The 16,408-nt window shown below is 38.9% G+C and overlaps 2 protein-coding genes across 5 annotated transcripts in view; one reads left to right on the forward strand and one right to left on the reverse strand.

Annotated features, from left to right (window-relative positions):
* The window catches only part of ILDR1 (immunoglobulin like domain containing receptor 1), a 258,601-nt gene that overhangs the window by 145,854 nt on the left and 96,339 nt on the right, over window positions 1-16,408 (forward strand).
* The window catches only part of CD86 (CD86 molecule), a 68,141-nt gene that overhangs the window by 3,069 nt on the left and 48,664 nt on the right, over window positions 1-16,408 (reverse strand). For 3 of the 4 annotated variants that reach the window (XM_047099382.1, XM_047099381.1, XM_047099383.1), the window contains exons 3-6: window positions 15,683-16,018; window positions 13,080-13,385; window positions 9,772-9,921; window positions 579-624 (exon numbers count right to left, since the gene is read on the reverse strand). In XM_047099382.1, coding sequence (XP_046955338.1) covers window positions 579-624; window positions 9,772-9,921; window positions 13,080-13,385; window positions 15,683-16,018 — 838 coding nt within the window. The remainder of the gene's footprint in view (window positions 1-578; window positions 625-9,771; window positions 9,922-13,079; window positions 13,386-15,682; window positions 16,019-16,408) is intronic. The other variant, XM_047099384.1, reaches the window with a different exon arrangement.

Consider the following 16,408-nt stretch of genomic DNA (forward strand, 5'->3'; position numbering starts at 1 on the left):
AATGTAAGTATTGCCTGGTGTTATGAAGACAAAGCATAGGGATCCATATGATTCTATAACAGGTTAGCATAATCTAGCTTAAGAATGGGTGTTTTAGAAGTGCAGCTCGAACCAAGATGTGAAGAATGAGTAAAGAAGTGGCAGAAGAACATTCCAAGTAGACGGCACAGCAGATGCAAAGACACTGAAGTTACAGGGAACATGTTATCTCTCCTCACTTATTTATTCATTCCATACATGTAGGATTCCCACTAGTCCAGGCATCGTGATAGGTACCGAGGTTACCATGTGAATCGTATACAGCACACACACACCACACAGACCACCTTTGGTGTTAATTTTTTACTTTACCATGACTGAGCTTGCCATGTCCCTTGAGCATTGTGTAGTGGACATCCTGCCATCCATTTATAGCTAGAACATTTCCTTCCAGATCCTGACTAGTCTCATTTTCCTTTCTTTCTTCATTCGTTCATGTTTGCTAAGGGCTCAGCATGCCTCAGATTCAACTGATGGTCAAGTTATAAATTCTCTGGAGATGGTACCTCTTTCAGCAATGTTGTAAGGTCAAGACTCACCTTTCGTTGGTCTGTTTGCTCTCTTTTCTCTCCCCTTTGATGGTTTCTGAAAGAGACCAAAACAACTTTAGAAAATGTATTGCCTTATAGACACTAAACGAGGGAAAGTTTGAAGAGAATCCAGTCCTAGGACTCAAAGAGAAATCATGTGCCTATACACGTGGAAAAGATGGTTACTTGATGCAATTTCAGGGGGACTGAGAAGGCGTTTTTTTGCATCCAAAAAGCAAATGCTTTCCTTTATTCACTGTGTCTTAAGTTCTAATATTGGAAATAGACTTTTCACATATAGCTCTACCCTTTACTAAAATAAAAATACTACTGGGAGGGGTAACACATTTAGTTTTAGCAATCATTTAGTGATTGGAAAAGTTTTCAATCCTTTTCTGAAAGTAAAGGTTTAGAAGAAGGAATAAAAGGAAATCCTGAATATGTTGATGCCTAAATGGTTGAGTCAGCTGGCACTACCCAATATTATACAATGTGGCATGGATGGGCCTAAATGGGAAATCTCTAGCTGGCTAGATCTCCCAAAGCCTGAGTTGCTACTGATATGGGCTTACCACTGATGCAACTTGGAGTATGAATTCCTTTAGGCTGACTGTTGTGATAGTGCTTTTGTCTCACTCAGAATCTTGCAACAGGGATTGTTAACCTGGATGTCCATAGAGAACTTTAGGGAGTAAAACAATACCCTTGATGGGTTTTAACACTTCCTAGCATTGGCAGTTCTGGTGTGTGTGTGTGTATGTGTGTGTGTGTGTGTGTGTGTGTGTGTGTGTAAAGATAATCAGCTTTATTGAGGGATAATTAATATACAACAAAATCCAGTGATTGTCTGTATAGATTTTTATGAGTTTAGCAAATGTATGCAGTCAAGTAACTACTACCATAACCAAGATATAGAACATTTATATAAGCCCCAGTAGTTCCCTCCTGCCCCTTTTCAGTCAATATTTTCCCCTATCCCATCCTCTGATAACCACTGATCTGGCTAATGTCACAATAGTTTTGCTTTTTAAAAATTTCATAATTCCAAAGGATCATAAGTGTGTGGTCATGTGGTCTTTTTGTGCCTGGTCTCTTTCTCCTAGCATACTTCTTTTGAATTTATACATGTTGCATGTTACTAGTAGCCTGTTCCTTTCTATAGCTCAGCAGTATTTCACTGTATGAATATACCACCATTTGTTTATCCATTTACCAACTGATGGAAATTTAGGATACCAGACTTTCAGTATTTCAGCTGCTATGGACATTTGTGTATGTATCTTTGTGTAGAGATATGTTTTTATTTCTCACGGGTAAATATCTAAGATTTCTGGGTTGTGTAGCAGTGCATGAGAGTTTCAATTGCTTCACATCCTCTCCAGCCCTTGATATTTACCAGCACCTTTAATTTTAGCCATGTTAGTGAGTGTGTAGTGGTATCTCATTATAGCTTTAATTTGTATTTCCTTAATGACTAATGATGTTGTGACTGTCTGACTGTGCTCATTGTCCATTTGTATATTTTCTTCTATAAAGTATGTGTTCAAGTCTTTTGCTCCTAGCCTTTTGTTAAATGGATTGTCTTCTTTACTAGGTAGTAATTTATAATTATATATTCTGGATATATAGTATATAAGTTCTTTTCAGATATGTATTTGGAAACATTTTTCTCCCAGTCTGTGGCTTGACTTTTAATTTTTTTAACAAAGTCAAAGGGCAAAAGTTTTTTAATTTTGATGAAGTCCAGTTTATCAATTTCTACTTTTTTTTGTTTTTTTTTAATATTTATTTATTTATTTTTGAGAGACAGAGCACAAGTGGGGGAGGGGAAGAGAGAGAGAGAGAGAGAGAGACACAGAATCCGAAGTAGGCTCCAGGCTCTGAGCTGTCAGGACAGAGCCCAACGTGGGACTCAAACTCACAAATCATGAGATCATGACCTGAGCCGAAGTCAGACGCTTAACTGACAGATCCACCCAGGCGCCCCCAATTTTTACTTTGTGCTTACTGTATCCTATCTAAGATTTGCCTAACCTAAGATCAAAAAGATTTTCTCTGATTTTTAGAAATCTCTTAATTTTAGCTCTTATTTTTAGGTCTATGATCCATTGCAAGTTATGTTGTGTGTGTCAAGGTTCATATTTTTCCATGTGGGTATCTAATTGTCCCAAAACCATTGTTGAAAAGACTATCCTTTTCTGCATGGAATTACCTTAGTTCCTTTGTCCAAATCAGTTGACCATATGAGTTTACCTTTTGATTATCCCTCTTGTTTCATTGGTTGGTATGTCTGTGCTTTCACTAATACCACGCTGTCTTGATTACTATAGCTATATAGTAAATCTTAAAATAAGGTAGTATAAGTCGTCCATTTTTATCTTGTTTTTTAGAATTGTTTGGCAATTGTATGTCTTTCACACTTCCATATAACTTTAAAATTAGCTTTCTAATTTCCACTAAACAGCCTGCCAGTATTTTGATTGGTATCTCATTGAATCCACAGATCACTTTGGGCCAAACTGATATCCTAATATCTACTCTTCTGATCCATGAACATGGCATATTTCTCCAATTATTTAGGCCTACTTTAATTTAGTCAGTAGTAATATTTTTTAGTTTTTGGTGTACAGGTCTTGTACTTATTTTTAAAAATTTACTCCTAACCTTTTAATATTATTTGATGCTACAGTAGCATTTGTATTTAAATGGTATTTAAAATTTTTTTCAGTGTCCAACTTGTTTGTTGTTAGTATGTAGAAATACAACTGATTTTGATTTTGTGTATTGACTTCGTATCTTGAGACTTGCTACACACAATTAGTTCTAATAGCTTTTTATGGATGCCTTGGGCTTTTCTATAAACATGATCATGCTATTTTTGAAAAAAAGACAGTTTTTCTTCTTCCTTTCCAACACGTGTGCCTTTTCTTTCTTTTTCTAGATTTTGCACTGGCTAGGACCTCCAGGAAAATTTTGAATAAATATAATACATTTAAATGTGGTATCTTTTCCTCATTCCTGATCTTATGGAGAAAACAGTCAGTCTTTTATCATTAAATATGATGTTAACTGAAGGTTTTGGTATATGTCCTTTGTCAGGCTGAGGAAGTTCCTCTATATTCCTACTTTTATGAGCGTTTTTCTTTCTTTTTGAAAATTATGAATGAGTATTAATTTTGCCAAATGCTTTATCTGTATCCACTGACATGATTACATGGCTTTTCTTTTTGGTTTGCCAATATGGTGAATTTTATTGCTTGATTTTTTTATATTGAGCCTATCTTATATTCCTGGAATAAACCCCACTTGATCATGATGTATCATACTTTTAATATATTGCTAGACTTTAGTTGGTAATTTTGTAAAGCATTTGGCCATTTATGTTCCCAAGGCATATGTGTAGTTTTCTTTCCTTATCAGAGCAGTCTGGAAACTGACTTTAAGTAGTAGTTTGGGGGCAATCATACAGCCCATCTCATCTTTTCCCTTCTTTCAGGGATTACAGTTTTCTACAGCTTGTTGTCCAAAGTCTGAAAACAGTTGTTTCATATTTTGTCTGATTTCCAGTTGTTTACAGTATGAGGGAAATTCCTGTAGCAGTTCATCCTACATGGGAGGAAGAAGTTTATATCTTCTATATAATTTTAAAAATTTACTAAATTTAAAAAATTTTTAATTTTTAAATTTTTTTTTTTTCAACGTTTATTTATTTTTGGGACAGAGAGAGACAGAGCATGAATGGGGGAGGGGCAGAGAGAGAGGGAGACGCAGAATCGGAAACAGGCTCCAGGCTCTGAGCCATCAGCCCAGAGCCTGTCGCGGGGCTCGAACTCACGGACCGCGAGATCGTGACCTGGCTGAAGTCGGACGCTTAACCGACTGCGCCACCCAGGCGCCCCAAAAAATTTTTAATTTTTACAACTCAGTCTATTTCCTTCTTTTTTTTTTAAATCTTTTTTTTTTTAACGTTTATTTATTTTTGAGACAGAGAGAGACAGAGCATGAACGGGGGAGGGTCAGAGATAGGGAGACACAGAATCTGAAACAGGCTCCAGGCTCTGAGCTGTCGGCACAGAGCCCGACGCCGGGCTCGAACTCACGGACCGTGAGATCATGACCTGAGCCGAAGTCGGCCGCTTAACCCCTCCTTACTTCTTCTTATAATCATGCACTGAGATGCCCTTTGAAGCCACAGTTAAGTATGATATTTGTACTCTATGGCAGTTCTTCAGATATTTGAAGGGAACACCTTTCCCATTCCCAAAGCTTCCTTTCTGGCTAAGCATCCTCAGTTACTTGAACTATTTCTTATTTGACTGAACTTCTAGACACTTTATATATCTGGCTAGGTTTTGTTTTTGTCAAGGTTCCTTTTTTAAAAATAATGCTTATAGCTGAATACAGTTTTTCAGATGTCTGTGGACCAACATAGAATATTTATATTGTCCTTTCATACCCATGACAAAACCATCACCATTAAAAAAAAAAAAAGCTTCTATTTTAAAATGAAAGCAGACAACAAAAAAGCAGATTCTAATCTTGTGTATTTGATTACAAATTTAGCATTCTGAAGGCCAGATGTGATGATATCACCAACTTTCAGTTTTTAAGTCCTGTGAAGGTTTCTGTCTAAACAGTGGTTAAAATTATTTATTCCAGAAAAGACACTTGCCCTTTAAGAAGTCATTCCTGAAAGAGCTGAGACTCTTCCAGGTTTGGTGGAGGGAGGCAAACTGTAAAAACTGTTGGTTGCTAGGGCTCTATTACATACAGATTTCGGTCACACAAGACCCAAATGAGGAAGTAAAACTTCAGGAGGAGCTATTTTTAGTCTCTCTCCCCAATGGGTAAGCTGATAGGGTAACTTCTGATTGGGAAAAGACAGTAATTCAAGGTTACAATTTCTCATGCCTAATCTGCTTTGTTTGACAAATCAAAAAAGAGAAGAGAGATTAGAAACGAGCTAGAAGAACTGTGGCATTTCCCTTTTATTCATTTAACAGCCTGAACAGAGTAAATCTGGATGGTTGGGGCATAGAAAAAGTATAATTACCGAACAAACACTGGAAAAGACTTCTGATGCCAAATTATTTAGCTAGAGGGCTGTCTCCTCTGAGAAACAGATTAATATTGGATTAGGAGGAAGCTCCATTTTTGGAGAAATTCCTACTGGTTATCAGTAAGTTTGTGTCTCTGTGGATGGATCATGACTGCTTCCATGTCTATTTGTCAGCAGAATTTAGTTCCTTGTGGTTTTATGACTGAGATCTCCATTTCCTTGCTGGCTTTCAGCTGAGGGCCAGTTGCAGATTCTAGAGGCCACCCACATTTCTTGCGTCACGGCCCCTTCTCCATCTTCAAAGCTAGCAATGATGGGTTAAGTCTGTCTCAACCTTTGGATTTCTCCTTCTTACATCTCATCCCTCTAACCCAGCCTGGGAAAGATACTCTGACTCATGTGATTAAATTGGGCCCACCTGGGTAATTCAGGATTATCTCACCATCTTAAAGTCATTACCTTAGTTACATATGCAAAGTCCCTTTTGCCATGTGAGATAACACAATAGGTTCTGTGAATAGTATGTGGACATCTTTTTGGGGACATTGTTTAGTCTATCATATAGGCAGTGCCAGAGGTATCCACAAGGCAACGTGCAGACATTGCTGAACTACAGAACCCAAATTTACAAACACATCTACATAGCATGGTTACTTGGAACATGTCCTCCTCCAGTGATATCAAGACTCTTCTCTTTGACCAAACTCACTAGCACAGGTGATTGTCTGATCAAACTTTCCCTAGAAATATTCTTTATCACATTCTTGGGAGGAAGAGGTCATATATGTGCTATGTTCTCTTGTTATTTTCTGCCTTTTATCATTCATAGCTCAGTTTGACTATTTCATATGCATACACACAGCTTCTTTTTTTCTTTTCATATTTTTATTTAAATTCTAGTTAGTTAACATACAGTGTAAAACTGGTCTTAGGAGTAGAATTCAATGATTCATCACTTACATACAAACCCAGTGCTCATCATAACAAGTACCCTCCTTATACCCATCACCCATCTAGCTCATCCCCCACTCATCTCCCTCCATTAGCCTCATTGTCAACAATAGCCAAGCTATGGAGAGAGCCCAAATGTCCATTGACTAATGAATGGATAAAGAAGATGTGATATGTATACACAATGAATGGATAAAGAAGATGTGGTGAAATATTACTCAGCCATCAAAAAGAAGGAAATCTTGTCATTTGAAATACAAAGCTTCTTGAACCCCCTTTCAACTTCTTTCATGTATACACACACATCCTCTTTAACTCTATAGTCTATTCTCCTGAATTTTTCTGATTTCCTCTTGGGGGAAGAAACATTCTTACTCTCCTTTTCTCCATTTCTTCTTTGTTTCATTTGTGGGCTAATCATTCCAAAGTAAAAGAAAATTTAGGAAACAGCTTATTTTCAAGCTGAAGCCTGCTTCTGCACATTTAGCTAATTCTAAATTGCAATGAGATTGAAACAAAAAGCTCAAAATTGTCACCTTGAGAAGTCAAAGCTTTGATAACCACGATATATCTCTACATCTGACCCTGTGTTCTGAATTTTACACTTTCATATCATAGAAATCTATTATTATATCAGCACACTACATACTTTGGTGGTTTGAATGACTCTACCATAGGCTTAGTATTCATTTATTGAAATTGGATAATCAGTCCCCAATTTCCTGTGTTGTTTTGTTTTAATATAGCAGGATGATGGGTTGTCCGGGTGGCTCAGTCAGTTGAGTGTCAGACTCTTGGTTACCACTCAGGTCATGATGTCACAGTTTGTGGGATTGAGCCCTGCATCAGGCTCCCTGCTGACAGTGCAGAGCCTGCTTGGGATTCTCTCTCCCTCTCTCTCTCTGCCATTCCCCAGCTCATGCTCTCCCTCTTGTTCTCTCTCAAAATAAATAAATAAACTTAAAAAAATACACATTATAGGATGCAATGAATGACTGCTAATGTTATCCATCTATTTTCTAGTGGATCTTATAATCAGTACACTGACTGAGCCAGCCAGGTGACCCAAAATTTTATTTATTTATGTATTTAAGTTTATTTATTTATTTATTTAAGTAATCTCTATACCCAACGTGGGCCTCAAACTCACAATCTTAAGAGTCCCATGCTCTTCTGAATGTCAGAATGGCTAAAATTAACAACACAAGAAAGAACAGGTGTTGGCAAGGGTGCAGAGACTAGGGAATCCTCTTGCACTGCTGGTGGGAATGCAAACTGGTACAGCCACTCTGGAGAACAGTATGGAGTTTCATCAAGAAACTAAAAATAAAACTAAACTATGATCCAACAATTGCACTATTAGGTATTTACCCAAAGGATACAAAAATACAGATTTGAAGGGGTACATGCACTCCAATGTTTACAATAGCATTATCTACAATAGCCAAACTATGGAGAGAGCCCAAATGTCCATTGACTAATGAATGGATAAAGAAAATGTGATATGTATATACAATGAAATATTACTCAGCCATTAAAGAATGAAATCTTGCCATTTGCAATGATGTAGATGGACATAGAATATATTATGCTAAGCAAAATAAGTCACTCAGAGCAAGACAAATACCAAATATCATGTAATTTCACTCATTTGTAGAATTTAAGAAACAAAACAGATGAACATATGGGAAGGAAGGGAGTAAAGAGAGAGAGGAAAACAAACCACAAGATGCTCTTAATGATAGAAAACAAACTGTGAATTGACAGGGGGAGGTGGGTGGGAGATGGGCTAGATGGGTGATGGGTACTAAGGAGGGCACTTATGATGAGCACTGGGTGTTGTATTTAAGTGATGACTAACTGAACTCTACTCCTGAAACCAATATTGCACTGTATGTTAACTAAAATTTAAATTAAAAATTATAAATAAATAAAATCATTTGTGAACATTAAAAAAAAATCAGTATACTGAAATCTTAAATAAGATGCTGATCTGAAGCATTTACTCATCTGATGCTTTTTACCAAAGTGAGTAAGAAGGTTACCTAATTATTACCACCAACCAAACTTCTACTACAGGCATTACTGATATAAAGTCCAACCTTACTCTACAACTTTGCCCAAACCAGCCCAAACCACAAAGAAGCATAAGATTATTATAAAGCCAGGTGCAACTTTGTCCCCCATTAAGCACAGGGCCACTTTTATAAAAGTCAATGAGGAGGCTGCTCAATGCAGTGCTATTTATAATAGCAAAACTATGGGAACATCCTAGGTGTCTACCAATATGGAGTTAGTTAAATAAATTAAGGTATATCCACAAAATGGAATATCTCACAGCCATTTAAAATGATGCTGTAGAAAAAAAATAAATGATGCTATAGAATGATACTTACTGACATTAAAAATTTTCTTGCTACATTTAGTACAAATAAGTTAGAAAACAGTACATGTGGTATTATCCAAACTGTGAAAAACAGTCCTATAATATTATTCCAATTATGGAAAATAACATAGATTCCAGAAAAATCTGGAATATATACACCAAAATGTTGTCTACATAACTATTTCTTTCTTGTGGAACTATAGATGATTTTTACTTTCAGTATAATTGGTAATGGGTATGTAATACTTGGTAATCAATAAAAGTTAATATTATTTTTATAATATTATTTTATATTATATTTTATTTATTATTATTTTTATAATAATATTATTTTAACAAGTCAAGGGGGAACAATTCATCCCACTTTCTTTTCCTCAGAAACCTAGACTTTTAGAGATGAGAAGGTGAATCTTATGGTCATCTAATTCTCCCCTCCTCCCACCAAGCTTCCCTGCTTGAACTCTGCCAGGTCCATAATCACTAACATTTAGAAGTGTTTTCACCATTTTACTTCATTTAAATGTTCACAGTGAACTCATGAAGTGAGGTAGGTAAAGCAAGGAATAATCAGCTTTGTCTGGAAACCAGAAGTACCTTTGTAAACCTTAGAAATGTTGCCTCTCCTAGAAATCCAGAGCAATGTTGAGTCCCATCTATATGGGCTACAAAGTCTGAGGGAAAACCTTTTCCTCCAGCCACTTGCTGACTTTTTGCCAGTCTGAGCTCAGTCAATGAGCTCCAGAAGGCAGCTGATCAGGAGGTAGCTGCAAAATAGCAATCTGTAGAGAGGACAAGCACTGACTCACCACATTCATGAGAGGGGCCAGGCTGCTTCTTCTTCCTTTTCCTTAGTGTTTTAAAGGACACCATCCCACAAAAAACAACAAACATTACAAGTACAGCCGCAATCCAGAGGAAGTGGCCTTGTTCAGGGTCTTTATCCTTAGGCTGTGCATCTAGAAATGACCACAAGTTTTCAATCAGCCAGGAAGGTTGATTATAAAAGGTTTATAATTACTGTTGTCTTCATTTACAAGTCAACATCTCCCCAGGGTTCTACTGCCAGAGGAGCCTGAAATCCACAATCTGAAGCCATAGAAAGCCCGAGTCACAGGGCCTCACAGCTAAGAACCAAGCCATTGCTCCTGGCCAAATGCTTGGACTAAGCTACCTTCTCTTCCCAGAGGTTGGGATGACAAGGACTGTGATCTAGAAGAAGAGTGTCAAACTGGCCCTTGGTTCTGTGCATGGATATGGTACCCATGCTGAAGGTTTTGAATGTATAGTCATCTGTGCAGCAGCATGCTTCCTCAGCCCAGGCGTAGTCAAGCCCTGGGGTCCTGAAGTTTCCCTTATAATAATCTTTCCATCCACTATCATCTGTAGATCAGGTGTCAGACATACCTCACTTGGACAAATATAACAGCTTCCTATCTCCAGTTTTGCTTGTTTGTTTATTTGTTTCTTCCACTGAGGTCACAGTGGAAAAAGCAGGGCTTTCAGAATGTATCACCTACTAGAAAACCTTTGATATCTTTTCATGCCCTGAGGAAACCGGTTTAGAATCAGCTCCTGGGAGGTCAGGACATTCTTTCCTGCATGGGGACTTCTAAGTTTCTACAAAGTTGAAAAACAGACTTTGGAGAGAAAGCTTATAACTGAGTGGCCCATTTTATAGACAATTTATGGGAATGATTTCAATAGTTAATCTCAAATTACAGGCAAATAGGAACCACTGACCTATTAGTTTAGCTGCAATTTGTGGATCCATACCTTGTTCCTAAGACATTAAGAAAAGGAGTTGCTGCCATTACAGGCCATATTCAACACTTTTTTGAGTCTGTCCCAGTTTATCCCACTTGAGCCTGTTTGGCATTCCCAGTACAGAGAAGTTATACTTGATAACATGGAGACTGCTACCTTTTGACACTCAAAAAGATTCCTTGATTCAGGGTCTACTCAATTTCTGATCAAGCCATAGAACAGGGATACAGAGAGGCAAGCCCTGGCTTCCTGAGGCAGCTAGAGCTAAAACATTTCTGAATATGGTGATAGCTGGGAAAGTTTTGACAGTAGTGGAGAAACAGCAGAAAGGTGAGACATGATGAAGCTACAGTGGTGGTAATGCCCTGTTCATTTGTAGACTGTGGGAGGCATGGCAGAGGAAGCCATGGCAGAAGGCCCCAAGGCATGTTAGGTGGTATTGCTGGCTCCAAACAGGTGCTGAACCTCAGGGATAGCTTAGGAGAAGCTACTATTAGGCCAACAGAGGTTACAGTGAAGCAACCAGGACAGGCTATGTGGCCTATTTACTGGACTCTCAGAGGCAGAAGTGTCTTAGCAGGAGGAAATCAGTAGAAGGAAAGGATTGGGCCACCGGTAAAGCTTGTTGGCCCCAAGGACTGTCCATAAGAATGTGTCCATGGACCAAGTTATGTTTGAACAATGAGACACCAGGAGAGAGGAAACAGCAGGGTTAGAGGATTAAGAAAGAAGTTGAATGGATGCCTTAGAAGAGGAAAAAACCAAAAGGGAGAATTGGAGAAGGGGCCAAGGTAAGCAGAAGGCAGACGCGTGGGAAAAGGGGTCAGGATCAGAAGCAGCCATAAGGGCAGTGTGTCCCTTTATTCCAGGAGAGAATCTTGGAGTTACTGCTCCTCACAAGTGAAGTCTCAAATATGGATGCATTTCTTCCAGGGCAAAGCCAGACTTTAAAATGTCAGGCTAGGGGCACCTGGGTGGCGCAGTCGGTTAAGCGTCCGACTTCAGCCAGGTCACGATCTCGCGGTCCGTGAGTTCGAGCCCCGCGTCGGGCTCTGGGCTGATGGCTCAGAGCCTGGAGCCTGCTTCCGATTCTGTGTCTCCCTCTCTCTCTGCCCCTCCCCCGTTCATGCTCTGTCTCTCTGTCCCTAAAATAAAAATAAACGTTGAAAAAAAATTGTTTTAAAAAAATAAAATGTCAGGCTCATATTAGCAGACACTGCTTTATCGTCAGCCCTTTCCTCCAACTAGACTGGACCCTGTACTATACTGTCAACATGCCACAAGAACTTCTGCTTCTGAGTCTTTCCTTGGTGCATATGCCCACACCACCACCTGTGCCCATATCAGATACTGTGAATTGATTGTGGTCCTCTCACTTTTCTTTTTTAATGTATGTTTATTTTTGAGAGGGAGAGAGAGAGTGCAAGTAGGGAAGGGGCAGAGAGAGAGAGAGAGAGAGAGGGAGACACAGAATCTGAAGCTGGCTCCGGCCTCCGAGCTGTCAGCACAGAGGCCAACATGGGGCTCAAACCCACAAACTATGACATCATGACCTAAGCCAGAGTTGGATGCTTAACTGACTGAGTCACCCAAGCGCCCCGGTCTTCTCACCTTCTAAGCCTGGATGCTGAGAATTTTTCTTTCTGTTTAGGAAACCACTAGTCTGATGCCTGTCATCTCTTCACCATAATTTTAAAGCCCAGTTATCTTTTAAGATCCCATTTCCTTTAGGAAGAATTCCCAAGGAAGTTACCTACCTCTGAATGTCTATAAAACTGATTATCAGTCATTCTTGTTTTTAAATTTGGTCACATATTTCCATGGGATATGCTTTAGACTCTAACTCCAACCTTTTTAAAATCAAGTTTTCCATGTGTTTACATCATGGAGTTCTGATTCTATTAGAAGGTCCTTGAGGGCAGAGAGCATGTCTTATACCTTTCAGCTTTCATGTCTGCAGTCAACAATGTGTAGAATGGTTCTATACTCAGCATGTACTGTTATGTATGAATGTATGTATGATGTGTGTGTGTTTGTGTGTATGAATGAATGGAAGAATTCTAGCCTGGAGGAATCTTGCATTTTCTGACTGAATTTCAAAATATTCTATCCAAAGGTAGCCCAAAAGACTGGGCTAAGAACATACTTCCTCAAGTGCAGCATGCGTTCATAGTTTCTGGGACCCTGCAGCACTCAGATGGAGAGGAGACCTCTGTCTGAGTCCTCCCTAATAGCACCAAAAAATGACCCCATTGGAGGTTTCCTGGCAAGCAAGGCACATTGAGTGATCTGCCTCAACCATTTGTGTATAATACCTGTTGAAAGAAATAGTCTTGGGAAGCAGCTTTACCTATATTGAAAGGTAGGGAGAGCAGCATCTCCAGTGTCTCCAGTTTCAGGGCACAAAAGACGCTCACGTTGTGTGCTTCAGGGACTGAAAAAGGCAAGCTGATAGAAACGTTGTACAGTTCTGTCACATTATTTTGAGATTTCTTCATGACAGTATCATACTTAGTAGTTGAATTCTCAGTGTTTAGCTGAAAATACATCTCCTTAGGTTCTGGGTAACCTTGTATAGATGAGCAGGTCAAATTTATGATGCCAGAATTTTCTGTTCTATTAGAAGTTACTGTTATTTCAGGTTGACTGAAGTTAGCTGAAAGCAGAATAAAGAGACAAAAAAAAAAAAAAAGAAATCAGTCTAAATTTAGATGTGTCTAGAAGACAACTGCAAATAACGCTCTGATCTGGGAACTCACTGGGGGCACATCTGGGAGCCTCCAGGTGTGTAAATTGTGGGCCTCAGTCCATGGTGAGAGCTTCATAATGACCCCACATTTATTTTTCAAGAATAGAGTTTTGGACTATGCTTACTTCCAGCTTACCCAAATCAGGGGGGTACTCTCTGAGTGAAAGGAGGGCTGAAATTGAGTCACCAAAGATTCACAATGAGGCCATTGTGCTGGAGAGTGGAGTCTTGGGAAGGAGAACTGGTGTGACTTTAGAACTCAGCCGTCTCGTGGGGTACGTTCCAGCTTGCCAGACTAAGGAGGCAGAAAGGGATTGACACCAGCCGAGTTTATGGTGCTGGCATACTCTGGGCCATATCTTCCAGAACCCCAAGCAAGATAGTGGTAAGTGAGTGGATGGGGATTTTGGATTTAGAAATTCAGAATATTGGTTTTGGGCATAACTGTCAAGTTTTCTACATCATGTACAAGATGAAGGTCGAACCCAGCCATTTTTAGGGAAAATATATGATCTTGATAAACACAGAGATTCCCCTGCCTTGGTTTGCCATTCAGATTCCTGTGGCCATTGAGGATCACTGGCACCTAGCCCCTTCTGCCAGCCAGATCCCTGTTCTTCTTCAGTAGTCACTGGGTAGCTTTCAGGTTCTACATACTAATTTATAATTTAGTAGATTGCCTTTAACAGTGATTTGCATGTCATCTTTGTAAGTTTTGCTGTAAGTACCCTGTTTTTGTAAGTTTTGTAAGTACCCTGCCTATACTTTATGGAGTCTGTAGAAAGTGGGTTGCCATGGTGCTACCTACTTCGCCCTCCTTAACAATATCTGTGGAATCACAGGTTGGAAAAATGATTGTGTCCCACCTAAAACACACCATGTTTCTCAATGGTATCTGGCCATACTTTAAAAACATTTATTTAGCATGTGTACAAAATGTTCCAAAAGTCCTGCAGCCTACTTTAAATCACATAAAGCTTAAAGGGAGCAACTCATCATTCTATTTCTACTTTGCCTTTGCTTTAACTCTGCGTTTTCAAAATCAGTGTTGATCTGCCTTTTCCAGTTTCATTAAAAATTAATCTGAATCTAGTAATCTCACACCTGGGTATCTAACTGAGAGAAATGAAAACTTAACATTCACACAAAAACTTGTACATGTTTACAGAAGCTCTATTTATAATAGACCCAAAACAACTGTAATAGACTGAAAACAACCCAATGTCTTGCCATACACTGAGTGGATAAAATATAATACTCCTCAGCAATAGCAAGCAACAGGCTTTTGATACATGCAACAATTTAGATGAGTCTCAAAGGCATTATGTTGAAAAAAGGAAGCCAATCTTACAAGGTTACGTACTATGTGGCTCCATTTAAGTGACGTTTTCAAAAGTTAAGACTGTAGGATGCAAAACAGGAGTTATGCATATGGAGAGGATATGATAATAAAGTGATACAGCATGAGGAAAAATTTTTAGGGTGACAAAAATGTTTTATATCCTATTTGTAGTGGTGGTTACATAAATCTATACATATGTCAAAATCAACAGAGCTATGCATCAAAATAAAATAATTAATTTTACTGTATTATAATAAAAAAAACTGTAGTGATATGTAGACTTTTCAGGGCCTGGAAAAAAAGAGGAGCTGAATTGTCACTTTTGGGGATTATGTGTTCTGGGTTATTTCCCTTCGTCAACCAGGCTCTTGGTTGGTCAGCAAACAACTCATAAGTGACCTCCAGGTGGTTGAAGAAAAAACCCAGATCAATCAGCTATTACCTTTGCTAGTTGCTCTAGGCAAAGATTTAGTTGGTGAGAAATCTTGGACCAAAGGAAAAAATGAACATAAAAGAAATCTGAGGCCTATATAGCTTTGTAAACTTAGTAATGGCCAAATTACCCATGGTTTTCCCTTGGCCACATTAACTTTGTTCAGTTAGCTTTATTTTGCCCCCAAAGCAGATTCTTGGTGATCCTTCAGAAGCAATCTATAAAAAGTACAAGGACTTTCAGTTCCCTATTACCAAACCTTGCCTTCCCTTCAAATGGACTTCCCAGAAATGGCTGGCCCCTGCCTTCTCTCTCCAGGTACCACCCCACCCCTCTCACCTCCCCAACCCTACCCCCTGCAACATTTCTCTGTTCATTGCAGTCTCATCTGAGAAGGTCAGGGATCTGAACATGCCCTTGATTACATACCAAGCACTGATAGGTCAGAACTCATTTGGTGCATGGGAACTAGTCCTTTGGGCCCTTTATAATGAATGAAACAGTGATATGTGCCCTTGTCCTTGATCTGAACATTGTGGAGTCTCAGGGTCCAGTTGTCCTTGTCAAAGCTTGTACGGCCCTTATATTTGAGATGAACATTTTGAGGGTTCTCTTTGCCTCTGAATATCTCATACAGAACCAGCTTATCCTGGTCCTGCCAAAATACTACCAGCTCATCCAGGCTTATGTTTTGAGAGTTTGTAAAATGGCATGGCAGTTCTCCAGTCTTGTTGAAATATGCTTGACTCTTCATGGAAGAAACACCTAAAAAAGGAAAGGTGGAGATTGGAGAAGGTGAAGCAAGAAGGAAAAAGAAAAAACAACTCCATTTATCTTTATACAATACCCAGATGCTATCTCACCAGTACAGATACTAAAGAACTAGATATTAAACTCTGGAATGTGCAATATACTGGCATCTGGAGAATGGGACCTTTGTTCTCTCTCACTCCACTGCTAACTAAAGTGGGCTTTGTGCAAACTGCAACCACTATGAAATGCACTTTCCTTATCAGTTTAATGAAGGGGTGGACTAAGTGTTCCAAGAATCTTTCAAGTACTATGGTTCTGTGAATTTAAATCCCAAGACAGGGAAAACCAGCAGAGTTAGATAATACATTTACATTCATCCATCTATTAACCTTCCTGTAACCT

The sequence above is a fragment of the Lynx rufus genome, unplaced genomic scaffold (assembly GCF_022079265.1).
Source record: "Lynx rufus isolate CCGP_SWC_20201006 ecotype Redwood Valley unplaced genomic scaffold, mLynRuf1.p SCAF_5, whole genome shotgun sequence".
Classification (NCBI taxonomy): Eukaryota; Metazoa; Chordata; class Mammalia; order Carnivora; family Felidae; genus Lynx; species Lynx rufus.